Source organism: Homalodisca vitripennis, chromosome X (assembly GCF_021130785.1).
Source record: "Homalodisca vitripennis isolate AUS2020 chromosome X, UT_GWSS_2.1, whole genome shotgun sequence".
Lineage (NCBI taxonomy): Eukaryota > Metazoa > Arthropoda > Insecta > Hemiptera > Cicadellidae > Homalodisca > Homalodisca vitripennis.
In genome coordinates this window covers 149022759-149035568 of record NC_060215.1, presented here as the reverse complement: position 1 = coordinate 149035568, position 12810 = coordinate 149022759, and the positions used below count along the sequence as shown (strand labels likewise).

General features: G+C 33.8%; 1 protein-coding gene across 2 annotated transcripts in view; it reads left to right on the top strand.

Annotated features, from left to right (window-relative positions):
- LOC124369995 (5'-AMP-activated protein kinase catalytic subunit alpha-2) overlaps nt 1–12810 on the top strand; it is a 66211-nt gene that overhangs the window by 16172 nt on the left and 37229 nt on the right. For both annotated transcript variants that reach the window (XM_046828256.1, XM_046828255.1), the window contains exons 3-8: nt 1176–1269; nt 2162–2306; nt 2835–3041; nt 4113–4218; nt 10643–10748; nt 11937–12165. In XM_046828256.1, the coding sequence (XP_046684212.1) occupies nt 1176–1269; nt 2162–2306; nt 2835–3041; nt 4113–4218; nt 10643–10748; nt 11937–12165 (887 nt within the window). The remainder of the gene's footprint in view (nt 1–1175; nt 1270–2161; nt 2307–2834; nt 3042–4112; nt 4219–10642; nt 10749–11936; nt 12166–12810) is intronic.

The window sequence follows — 12810 nt, the reverse complement described above, 5'->3', positions numbered from 1 at the left end:
CATTTTTGGTACTCAACAAATAGTTAAACATCGTTTCAAATTTTTGTGAAAGACAATTGTCAAAATTTGAAGAGACTCATCCAATAAATCATGTAATTTTGAATTGTTTTTTCTTTGAAATGTTCTCATGACTTTCTGCACGAAGACTTCACTAATAAATAATAATTTACATAGCTCATGATCATGAACAATTGTTATGACCATACGGAAATACTCTAACCCATTTTCTTAATATTTGTATAATTTTTCCATACATTTATCATTCCATGAATATTGATCAAATTTTTTCACATACTTTGCATTTAGAAACGAATTGTAGTATTTATTTCACAATCAATGAGATTATCAGTTGCCAGAAGGATTTAAAAAATGCTTAAACAATGGTTCATGCAGGTTAATGCTTATGTAATGGCATCTTTAGCTAGCCAGTAGATCAGTGCATAGCTACAAAGCATGCATGCGCAGACTGGTGCTCAGAATGCTGTAGGGATTATATTTATAAACAATACTTATTTAAAAAGCACGTCTCGTATTTTTGGGACAAAAGAAATGTATTGAGTACTTACGATTTTTGTCATATTTGTATATGTAATATAACTGTATTAACCCTTCCCACGTGGAATTTATCTTTCAATTTTGACTCATAACGCGTAATTAACTTTACAATTTTTTTTTTACATTTTACCAACTTAGATAATATAATGCTAAATACAACAGGAACACAAACAGTAAATAAGGAAATATGGCAAAACAGCGTTAAACACTAATATATGCCGTGCCGGGATATATCCGTTTACCGCGTAATGGTTCGCCGCAGACTGAGGCTAAATCACGCCACGGGGGACAAAGCCACGCCCTCCCACCACTGCGACGCGCCAATGAGGTTCAAACTGTAACATCTGCTTTTCGGAACAAGTATTCAACACTCCCTTGAACTCTAGCGGATTCCACGACAACTACAATATATTAAATAACGCAAAATAGACTTTGAAGGATATATCCGTTTACCGCGTTTCGGTCAAAATTAGGCCTAACGGATATATCCGTTTGCCGCGTGGGAAGGGTTAAAATTATAATTAACTTTATAATAAAGTACACCCGTAATTGTTAAGTCTCTTTATTCAAATAAATTAATATGTACGAATATTGTTATTAATTAAAAATATTTTTTTCAGATATCAGGTGATCAGTACCCCAACGGATATCTTCATGATAATGGAATATGTCAGTGGAGGAGAACTTTTTGACTATATTGTGAAGCATGGAAAGGTAAATACCTGAACTTTTACTGACTCAGTCTATATAAATTCAAAAAATTATTATTATTCTAATTTTTTTCTCGAACTCTGCAACAGCGGTAAACCTTTTTATATAAATATATCTTTATAACACTTATTTCACACTATTTTAGAAATTTTACAATATATTATTGTAAAGATGTTCATGCTATTTTGTAAAAAACTTATATTCTGTGCATTCTATTCGTTAATTTTTTCCTAAACATACAAAATATATGAAAATCATATTTTATAATAACTTTGTTTCCAAACACATTATGAAATTGAAATAAATTTTTACTTTTACTAACATTTGATTTATATTCTACTATAATATTTCTTATTGCAGTAAAATATATTAATTTTAATTTTGTTTGACGGTTTTTATATTGATAATAATTAACCATCTTTAGTAATGTTTTATTAGACAGAATATAGTACAAAGTTTAGCATTTTTAGACGTTTTGAGCAAAGTTAAAAAAATCACTTTATTTATTGTATTCCTTAGTTCATTATAAACAGTAGAAAAAATACAAATGAAAAGGAGTGGTATCGAATGTTTGGAATTCTGCTGTTATTGTCTTAGTGATAATTTCAAGAAACACTCAAAAACCAGTTAATTACAAACTCAACATCACCCCACTTTTTACTTGTTGATTTGGTATATTTGTAACCATTACAGATTATAGATTTACATTTAAAATCTATTACTCTGATTTAATGTTAGATATCTTTAAAAAATTATTTCTCTACAAGCAATGTTGATTTTTATTTGTTTGCTAGCAGAGTTTAGTTTCTTTAACAAATAATTAAGCCACTGAGGTTTTATTAGCGATGGTTTTAGTTGATTATTGAAATACTAACTATTTAAAATTTTTTTCCAGTTGAAGGAGTATGAAGCTAGAAGATTTTTCCAGCAAATAATATCCGGCGTAGATTACTGCCACAGACACATGATTGTGCACAGAGACCTCAAGCCAGAAAATCTTTTGTTGGATCACAATTTACATGTCAAGATCGCTGACTTTGGTATTTATAAAACATTTACAATTTTAACTATAATTTTTATCAGTTTTGTAAGAAATAAAATTCAAAATGCATTATAAATTGTTCTCAAAGCGTTTAAGTCACACAGCTTTGACATATGATGCAAGGCATAAATTACAGATGAGTTTTTGTTTAAAACATTCTGAACATGATTATTCCAAGATAAGTTTTCATCTATGGTTCGACCTAGAAATGTTGTATAGTTTTCTTGTGCTATAATATCATTGCCTACTATAATTACTGCTTCAATTTTATGTCTATTTTGTTTTTTGGAAAATGTTATAAAGTTTGATTTACTTGAATTCAATAATAAATTATGATTATTTAAGAATTATTTGATAACTGCCAAGTCGATATAAGCAGAAATCTCAATGTCATCTGGAGATTTTCCCGTCACTATCATGTTAGTATCATCTGTGCATATAAAACAAATTTTGCTTAGATTGGCTAGTTTTAAAATTCCTTTCCTGATGGTATTTATTCAAAAGTGGAATATGGTGATTGTTTCAGGCCTATCAAACATGATGATGGATGGTGAATTCCTACGCACATCTTGCGGCTCACCTAACTACGCTGCTCCTGAAGTGATCTCCGGTAAGCTGTACGCGGGCCCGGAAGTGGACATCTGGTCCTGTGGAGTGATCCTGTACGCTCTTCTCTGTGGCACGCTGCCTTTTGATGATGAACATGTCCCAACTTTGTTCAGGAAGATAAAATGTAAGTACTCTAACTGTTTTAACTCCCATTTTCATCACTCTCTTGTACAACAAATATTGTTCTAGATCAGTTTTGAATACTATATTCATCATCTTTTGTGAGAAGTACTCAATGTATGTGTGCTATTTCACACAAGTTTGTGCATGCTAGTTAGAGATCTGAAATTTCTCAAAATTTTGTATCAAATTTGTTAACACTCTTTATTATTAAGTGAGTACTCACAATTTGAATCAAGTCTGATGGCAGTACAAGAAGACTTACGGTAGCAGGCAGGTACAGCCATAAAGAAATGTGGCGTGTCGCTAACAAATGGTTCATTACAGTTTTTTGAACAATTAATAATCGCAGTATAAAGACGCCGTATGAGTATTCAATGTTATAAAAATAGATACAATTCATCACGGTTGTTATGGTATCTTTTGGTCTCTCATGGTTTTTTACGGCCACTGTAGAAACATCTGTACAGGAGGGTCTTTTTAGTGGAGATTGTCCATATCGTTCATGTGGTCAAACAGTTGAATACGTAATACTGGATATAATAATAATATAATAAGTATATAATGTCTGAAAAAGTTTTGTACCTTAAGTTTCATTCTTATAAAAGACCTATGTCAAATAAAAAAATGTTAAAAATGTAAGTTTTTATAAATTTTTAGATTGAAAAATGTAAAAGAAATTGTAATTAAAACTAACCAATAAATTAAACAAATGTAATTAAAATAAGCACTTTTTTGTTAATTTTTGGCATTTTTAATAAGCCCGGGGTTAAAATACTGTGAAATACCATGAGTTGGTTTTTTATAAATTTAGCAATTCAATATTTTTCTCTTGTAGGTATTTTTTTAAAGAGAAGACTCCTTACAAGGTATAATTTTATTATGAAGGATGAGTGTCAAAATTCTGGTTTATATGTAGTATTGATATAATAAATAATAGCCTTTATTATCAGCATTATAACTACAACAAGTTGCTTATTATTTTTATGGCAGGTTCTATTACAACTAGCTTTATCGTCAAAGATAGTGTTATCCTTTATATAATTCTGTACTCATGCTGTTTGTTTTGTAACAGCTGGTGTGTTCCCAATCCCAGAGTACCTGCACAAACCTGTGGTCAGCCTGCTGTGCCACATGCTGCAAGTAGACCCCATGAAGAGAGCCACCATCGAAGATATCAAGTCAGTTATTAATTTATCGCATTCTTCCGATATTTAACGTTATAATACTCACTAAACTCGTACAGTTTGCAGTTAATAGCCCTTTTGTGTCAGGACTTTTGAAAAATTTCCATCCCTAAAGCCTGGGAAACTTCCTTCCGAGTGGTGTAATAAAATGAGTCATTTTTTAAAGTACCCTAATAACTGCATAAGCCATGTGTTTATGCCTACATTATTTTGCACTTTTTATAAGGTTTTGCTACAAAATGTAACATTTTTTTAGAAAAAAAGGGGTTTTAAATTTCCTTATAGTGACCACACTAACAATTAAAACTAACATTTATATAATTTTATTTGTATATAGTAGTCGAACATGTTTTTTAACTAATGTTTATTCTATGTTTACTCGTTAATATATAAACCATCAGAGTTCATTAGCAATTATTTAAATTGAGCATCATATTTAGAACTACTTCCCACATATGAGTTCTTTTAAAGTAACATTGCATGTGTAGTTGAGTTATTACAGCTATATGTATGTTATTTCCGTATTTGCATGTTTATCTGTAAATATCCCCACAAATATGTTATTTATGAAGACCGTTCCATTTTATTTTTTATTTTGGTTCAGAAATATGTTGTCTATTGTGTGTTGACAAATAAATTTGGAAGACATATTGGGTTGGATTTTCATTATTTAATACCAAGTCAGAATAACAAAAATCTTCAAACAAAATGGTAAAAAATTTAAAGCTGTACTGTAGTAAAACATAGAAACATGTACAAATTGTGTAAAAGCGGAAGGGTACATACATACAGTTAGTACATATTTGTATACTGTATATGACAGAGAAAATGCTTTTACTGTACACTGCTACTTAATTTTTGTTTTTACTTACACTGTACACTGCTACTTATATTTGTGGTATTTAGTTCTTCTTTATTAACTTATTTTACAAAATCAACCAAAACGCCCTTGTATAAAAACATTTTCATTTGAAACATATTTGAATTTGAAGAAATGTTATATTTCCCAAATAATATAGTAAATATTTAACAGATTTTTGTAATGAATTCATCTTTAATCAACTCTGAAACAGTTCCACTATACATAACTTAATATTTTACATGCTTTTGCCAAGAGTTTTGAGTTTACTTTTTGGTATCTGCTTACGAAGAACATTGTATGAAATAGTATTGATATAAACCTACTATGTATATTTGCATGTATGACAATAGACAATACTTCTTTATTTACATGTTCTTCAAGAACAGTGTTAGCGTCATAAATACAAGTTTTACAAGGTTGTAAAAAATTGTGATAGGCTTATACATTAGGTTGATTGTAATGTAAATGTTTTGCTGTTATCCCCGGTTCATGAATTCTGATATTTGTAGAATGGGTTGGCCAGTAGCCAATTTTTGAGCTCTTCATGGAAACGTTGTCCTCCAATTGTCTTCAGCTGCAAGGGTAGGGCGTTCCACATTTTTCCTCCAGCGTAGCTTGGTTTTCTTTCTGTCAGTGAGCGGTGGTGGATAGGGAGACAGTAGTTTGCTCTATGCCGGGTATTGTAGTGATGCATCTGGCCTGCTGTTTTCAAAGGCTGTAGTGACCTTAGATGATGGTGTATTATTGTTTCCATAATGTAGAGGTTTACTACTGTGAGAATGTTTAGGGTTTTGAACGATTCTCTACAGCTTTCTCTGGGCTGAAGCTCGGCCAGTATTCTTATGGCACATTTTTGTATGATCAATAGTTGATCCAGATTGTGCTTTGTTGTAGCACCCCAAACTGAAGCTCCATAGCGCAGATGACTCTCAAATAGTGAGTGGTATGCAGTCTTTGCAGTGTCTGCATTGGCTATCCACTTTATTCTTCGCACTACAAAGAGGCCTGTACTCAGCTTGTTACAGAGGTGGTCTATATGAGGTGTCCAAGACAGAGAGTCGTCAATTAGTATACCTAAATATTTTGTCACGTTGTTATCTTCTGATTCGGGTAGTCGACATGTGTTGTCTTTGTGCCTTCCCAGGATTAACTGTTGAGTCTTTTTCTCATTAATAACAAGGTCATTTTGATGACAGTATTGGACTGCCATGTTAAAAGCTATGTGTGATGCTACTTCCAGCTGATTAGGGTTTTCATCACTAAGAAGTAGGACAGAGTCGTCTGCATACATAATGCATTGGCTATAGCTATTCAGATATCTTGTGAAGTCACTGGTGTATAGGATAAAGAGAACTGGTCCCAGTACAGACCCTTGTGGAACTCCTCGGATGATACTCTTTGGCTTGGACTTGACCTGTTGAATGGTTTTGTTGGTGACATAGCTCATCTCAACTATTTGATTTCTTCCTGTGAGGTAGCTTTTGAACCAGTCATGAGCTCGTCCTCGAATTCCCAGCGTGGCCAATTTCTTCATAAGATGGTCATGATTAAGTCGAAAGCCTTGCTATAGTCCAGGAAAATGACAGTGGTGGTGTTACCGACTTCAAGTTGGTCAATTATGTATTCTGTTAAGTTGATTAAAGCTGAGGTGGTTGATCTGCCGGGGAAAAATCCATGTTGTTGGGTTGGGAGAAGTCCATTATTAGATAGGTGGTGAAAGAGTCTAGTCAGGATCAGTTTTTCTATCAGTTTAGAAAAGGTCGATATTAGAGAAATCGGCCTGTAGTTTGATGCTTGAGTAGTAGATCCCTGTTTAAACTTAGGATATACTTATGACAGTTTTAAGGCGTTGGGAAAGGTCCCTGAGGAATATGATTTATTTATAATATCAACCAGTGGGTTAACTAGTTCTTCCTTGCAGGTCTTAATTAATTTAGCTGATATCCCGTCATACCCAGATGAGGTTTTTAGGTTTTAGAGAGCTTATAGTCTTATAAACCTCTTCACAGTTTGTGGGGTGGAGAACTAGTGAAGGAGTGTTCAGGTTCTCTGTCTCTACAGACAGTTGTTGGTTGCAAGGCTGTTTACTTCTTTGTAACGTCTCATCTGCAACACTTATAAAAAAGTTATTAAAATGATCTGCCATCATTGTTGGGTCTGATGTGCGTTTGCCACTGATGTCGAGTTCTGTAGGTGATGTGGCTTCATTTCTACTTTTTCTTTCTGTGTTTATTATCTTCCACACTGCTTTTGCTTTGTCGTTGGCTTCAGATATGATCTTGGCTGTGGCTTGTCGTCTTAGTGTCCTCAGGTATAAATCATATTCCTTTTTCAGTTGACTTGCATTCCTTTTATCTTCTTCTTTCCCGGTTATATTGCGTTTGTCAGGATGTAGTTGAAGTTATTATAGGCTGTGTTTACTTCTCCAGCAGTGTATACTTCCACCCAGTTCTGTTGGCTAAGTTCTGTTTTAAGGTGAAGAAGGTTCTTTTTATTAAGATTTCTGCATTCAATGGTGGGGATTTTGGTTGGGCCATCGCTCTTCCAAGTTATATTGCAGAGCTGACCTGTGTGATCAGATAGCCCTTCCTCAATGATTTGGACATCAAGTTCTTCGTTTTGAAGATTTGTGCAGACACTATCTATGAATGACCTGGAGGTTGGAGTAATTCTGGTGGGGGGGAGGTCAAGTCTGTGCATATTAAAGCTTGTCAGCATGTCTTGCAGTTGAAAATAGTCACTTTTCTTGTCCAGACAGTCTATGTTTAAGTCACCCATAAGTATCACCGGATGGTTAGCTGTTGGGGTTCTTTCAAGCAAGTCAGATATTACTTCAAGTCCAAGTGATAAGTTGTGTTTTGTCCTGTATGTGCCAATGAGATAGGATGTAGTTTTACTTAGGCTTATCTTTAAGGCTGTTACTTCACAGGTCATTTCAATGCTCAAATCTTGAGTTTCTATAATTTCAACACTTCCCTGTAGTGTCGCTTTAGTGTAGATTGCGACTCCTCCCTTCAGGTGGCACTCCCTGCAGAAGTTGGCCGTCAATTTATACCCAGTCAATCTTGTGTGTTCCAGTATTTCTTTCTTTAGTCCATGCTCTGTGACAATTAGGACATCAGGATCAAGGGTGTTTAGGAGAGCATTAAGTCGTTCTATTTTATTAGAGATTCTGTCTACATTTTGGTGTAGTATGGAAAGTTTTTTATTCCTTGAAGGGGCTCAAATAGTGTTTTGTTTATATTGGTCTTGCATGCTTTCTGATAATGTCATTGTTTTAGGTTTTGTCAGGGATTTTTGTTTCTCAGTTTGCGGTTGTCTAAAAAAAAGTGTTGTTGGTAGGTTTCATCCTGGGTCAAGATTATTTGTTGTTGTCTATGATCTTCTTTTGATGAGGAGGACGTTAGATTAGACTCTAGGTGTGGTGTTGGGTCAGGGGCCTCACTGGATCCTGTTTTTTCCACATGATTTTCTGAGTCCATTTCTTTCTTCTTGAGCGTTATATAGAAGTCAATGTTTTTAACAAAGAAGTCGTTGTAGCTTTCATCTTTGCTCCTTCTTCTTGCATTCAGTGGAGGTCCATCACTGATTTTCATCTGCTGGTTTCTTGTGATCTTTGTGTTCTTGTGTAGGGACAGCCGCTTAGTGCTTTCTTTTTCTGTCGAATGAGTTGAGAGCTTAATAGCTGAGACTTTTGGTTTTTCAGTTGATTTTTTTTACTTGAAGTGACACACTGAACTTATTTATTTGCTTATTGCCAGCTGCCTGGGATAAGTGTTTGTTAGTTTTTGTGGGCGAGCCTGCTAGTCTTGTTACGGACTTGACGGACTGTGTCACTTTTGGTATTGTCAGATTTTCTCTGTAGTGTGGTGTGGTTTCTAGGGGTTTGGATGGTTTAGGCCCCATTAGTATATTTTCCAGTTTTTCTTGATAAGCCTGATTAAGCTCTGTTGTCAAGGGGCTGACATTTAGTATTAACTGGTCAAGTTTAGTCTTTATGTGTGACATTTCATGCAGGAGGGGTGTATTACTATCTTCATTCATCTGAGTATATTTAGAGGGAGGGAGGGTTTGGGTTGTGGAGTCCTTTAGAGTAATAGGTTTTATTTCTTGAGTTTGTATTTTTTTATTTAATGTAGAGATTGTTTTTTCAAGCTCTTTTATTCTTCTTGCATCATTTTCAATGAGTTGATTTAGTTCCAAGTCGTGATCCTCGTATGTTCTTTGGGCTTCTGAGTGCGATTGCTTTTCTTTAGTGAGTTGAGCCTGGGTATTTGCATTTAGTTCTAGCAGAGTTTCTATTTTATTTATGTGGTTTCTTTCTTCATTTTCCAATTCCTCCAATTTTCCCTCCGTGATGGTTAGTTTAATGTGAAGGTTGGTTATTTCTTTTTTTAGGTATTCATTTTCCTCTACAAGAGCTGAGCCTATTTTGGCGGCCATTTCTAGTTTGTCTTCCTGAGTGCCTGAGGTTTCTAGGAAGTTATTTTCTATTAGACTACTTTCAAGGACTTTGATTGATATGTTTTGTGGTTCATTGCAGCCGTTTGTATTTTCACTGAATGAGTCGTTTTTGTTAAGGGTATCGTTTCCTAGGCTATTTAAGTAAAACATTTGAGCCTCGGTCAAGGCTTTGTTAAAATTTTTGTTTTTGAAATTATCAGTTTTAGGCTTACCATGTATATGTTTATAGTCAGAGTAGAGGCATATATCGCCTTCTTTCATCATAGCTGTGTCGTGGTCTCCAAAAAATTCCACATTGTACTTTGGAGGTTTTCCACTTTCATTTGTGACACATTCTTTTATTTGTGCTAGCCAGTATGGATGGCCTCTAAGCCTAGCAAAGACCAGTTCTCCTATAATGTACATGTTGTGTGGGTTATCTCTAGTAGAAATAAAACCTTGAGGGTCAGAGTATAAGAGTTATAATAATATTATATTAAATTACATTATTTATTTATATTATTCATTATAATATTTATTTGAGTTTGGCCTGTGTACACAAGTTGGCCGTTATGTAGTAGGCAAGGCGTTATTAATATAATTATATAATAATATAATTCATTATTATATCATTTATTGCTTAACAGTAGTAGTAATAAATTCAATACTCAATAAATTCAACAGATAAGCATAATGTAAGACATAAAGTTCTAGACTTTGGGCTGTAGCACAGTAATATTTTTTTACTTTGTTGACTGACAGTTGGTAGGTAAGACTAGCCAATAATAGTCTGCAGCTGTGTCAATAAACAATTAAAACATGGATGATTAACCAGGTAAATATTGAGAATGTCACTTAAAATAACACACTTGCACAGTCAGTTTCGATAAAACAACATTTGATACAGATATAAACTCTCAAAATGAAATTAATTCATTTTGAATTTTCAAGCAAAAAGATATTGTCTTGGGTGGGATTTGATCCAGGTTCCTCGAGGTTATAAGCAGGATACTATACCCCTGAGCTATATATAAGTATGCATGAATGGATAGCCAATTAATATATTTAAGGCCTGATGTATTTCTCATAACTCACATAGTAAAACTTTTTCAGGAAACATGAATGGTTCCAGAAAGATTTGCCTGCGTATCTGTTTCCCTCTCCAGTGGAACAGGATTCGTCAGTGATTGACACCGATGCTGTCACTGAAGTGTGTGAGGTGAGTTCCTTTCCTTCACCACCAAGCATTTTCTTACGTTTACTGAGAAATTCGGTAGGAGTGGTTTTATACGATTTAGAACTCACTGCTACAACAGCATTGATGGATTCATTATTCCTTTTCAATTCTAGTCGTGATTGTGTTCAGTGCTTTCATGTTTAAATCAACAGCCTCTAAACAAGAATACACACTGGGGATTTCAAAATTTTCAACTTGGAAAATTATTGTAATTTCAATATTGTGAAACAGAAAACAGAGTATGTGAATGTTTCACTGTCACCTCCTATTCTTGACAACTTCCTTGCACTGCCACCCGTTTTAATGTTTTTTTAAATAAACATAATTTTTTTAACGAATTATAAGAAAACCATGGTACTCACATTTTTTTTAAAGCTAAGTTCTTCCTCTTTCTACACAAATGCTAGTGCATAAATATTTTCAAACGGAAAGTTTTGTTTTAAAACTAAAAAACATAAGGTTAAAAAAATAATAAAATAAAAAGTTGACCAAAAAAACATCGCCGTGTACTAGTCTATAACATAAATATATTTCTCATTATTATTTGCTGTAATCAACATTGGTATTAATGTCATGATAGCTACACATATTTACAATTGAAATCCACTTATTTTAAAATAATTTTTAGTGTGGAAAGTCTGGAAACATGGTTCATTGCAATTGGCAATTTTGCACTCACTACACTGATAGGAAGTGTCTCTTCTTGCAGCCTTGCCTGATTGTTTTTTAGTTATAAAGGAGCATAATAAAAGTTATTACTATTTTGATTATATTTGTTATTGGAGTAAAATAAAAATGTCAACAAATTACTTGCATCTCCAAGAAGTCCATAATAAAAACAGGATCATTATCTGTGTTAAAACGACACACCTCTAGTCGCAACTCACCAATTTGTTGCATTGGTTACGTTGATGTGACAGTTACAGTGGAACTTTTTATTCTTTCATTGTCGTGATTCCTTAAACATTCCAGTTACGGAGCGTCGTAATAAGGCAGATCAAGTTGCAATGACCCATCTCCAGATTGAGTGCTTAAAATGTATGGTTTAACATTAATTATACCTGAATTAAACTGGAAATATATACATCTTTTTGAATTTTTTAGGATTATTTTAGATAGTCGTTTAAGTTAAAATAAGTTCACATAAGACTTTGTCTTTTACATTTATAGAAATTTGGTGTAAAAGAACATGAGGTGCACAGTGCACTATTGAGTGGAGATCCTCACGATCAGTTGGGCATCGCTTACCATCTCGTAATAGACAACAAGCGAATTGCTGACGAGGCAGCCAAAGCTGAACTGAAGGACTTCTATGTGGCCAGCAGTCCACCTCCAGTGTCCTTCAGTCCTTCGGAGTTGGCGCCCAGTCCAATTAAACCTCACCCAGAGAGGATTGCCCGTAAGTTTATGTTTTTATGATTTTCACCGATTTGTTACGTGAAAATGGTTTTTAAACTAAATTTTCCAATTTTTTTTGTATAGGTTGCTCTTAACAGTAGTAGTTCATTCTTAAGGGTTGTTCAATAACATAATTGGAAACATTATTACTTTTACTATACTACAATATAAAAAAAATAAAGTTTTGTGCAGGCTTAAACATTTTTAGCGGTGTTTGACCTCCGTTTATATTTTAAAAGTCTCTGTGTATTATTTACCTAAACACCAATATTTACAATACGTTTGTATAAGACAACATTTTTTTGAGTGTCGACAATAAATGGATACCTAAAAATAGAATAAAGATCCCAAGGCATTTTATTTCCTTTCAATGGTGTGTCAGAAAGGATAATTACAACTTGAAAATTTTTGCTCAGGGTGACCTCACTCCCTTACTAACTGTATGGATCTACTATATTAGTGTTGTGTGCTAATATAGTATTGCGTGTAAAATAGACTCAGTGAAAGTGTCTATTGTTCTTGCAATGTGACATTCTAAATGAATCTCCCTGTGGTTATCAAAAACCCAGTGGGAACAAAATATCCCACTTATGTGTTTATTTTAATGCCTCTATGTTAAGAAGAGGAAAATCCTTCCAATCTGGTA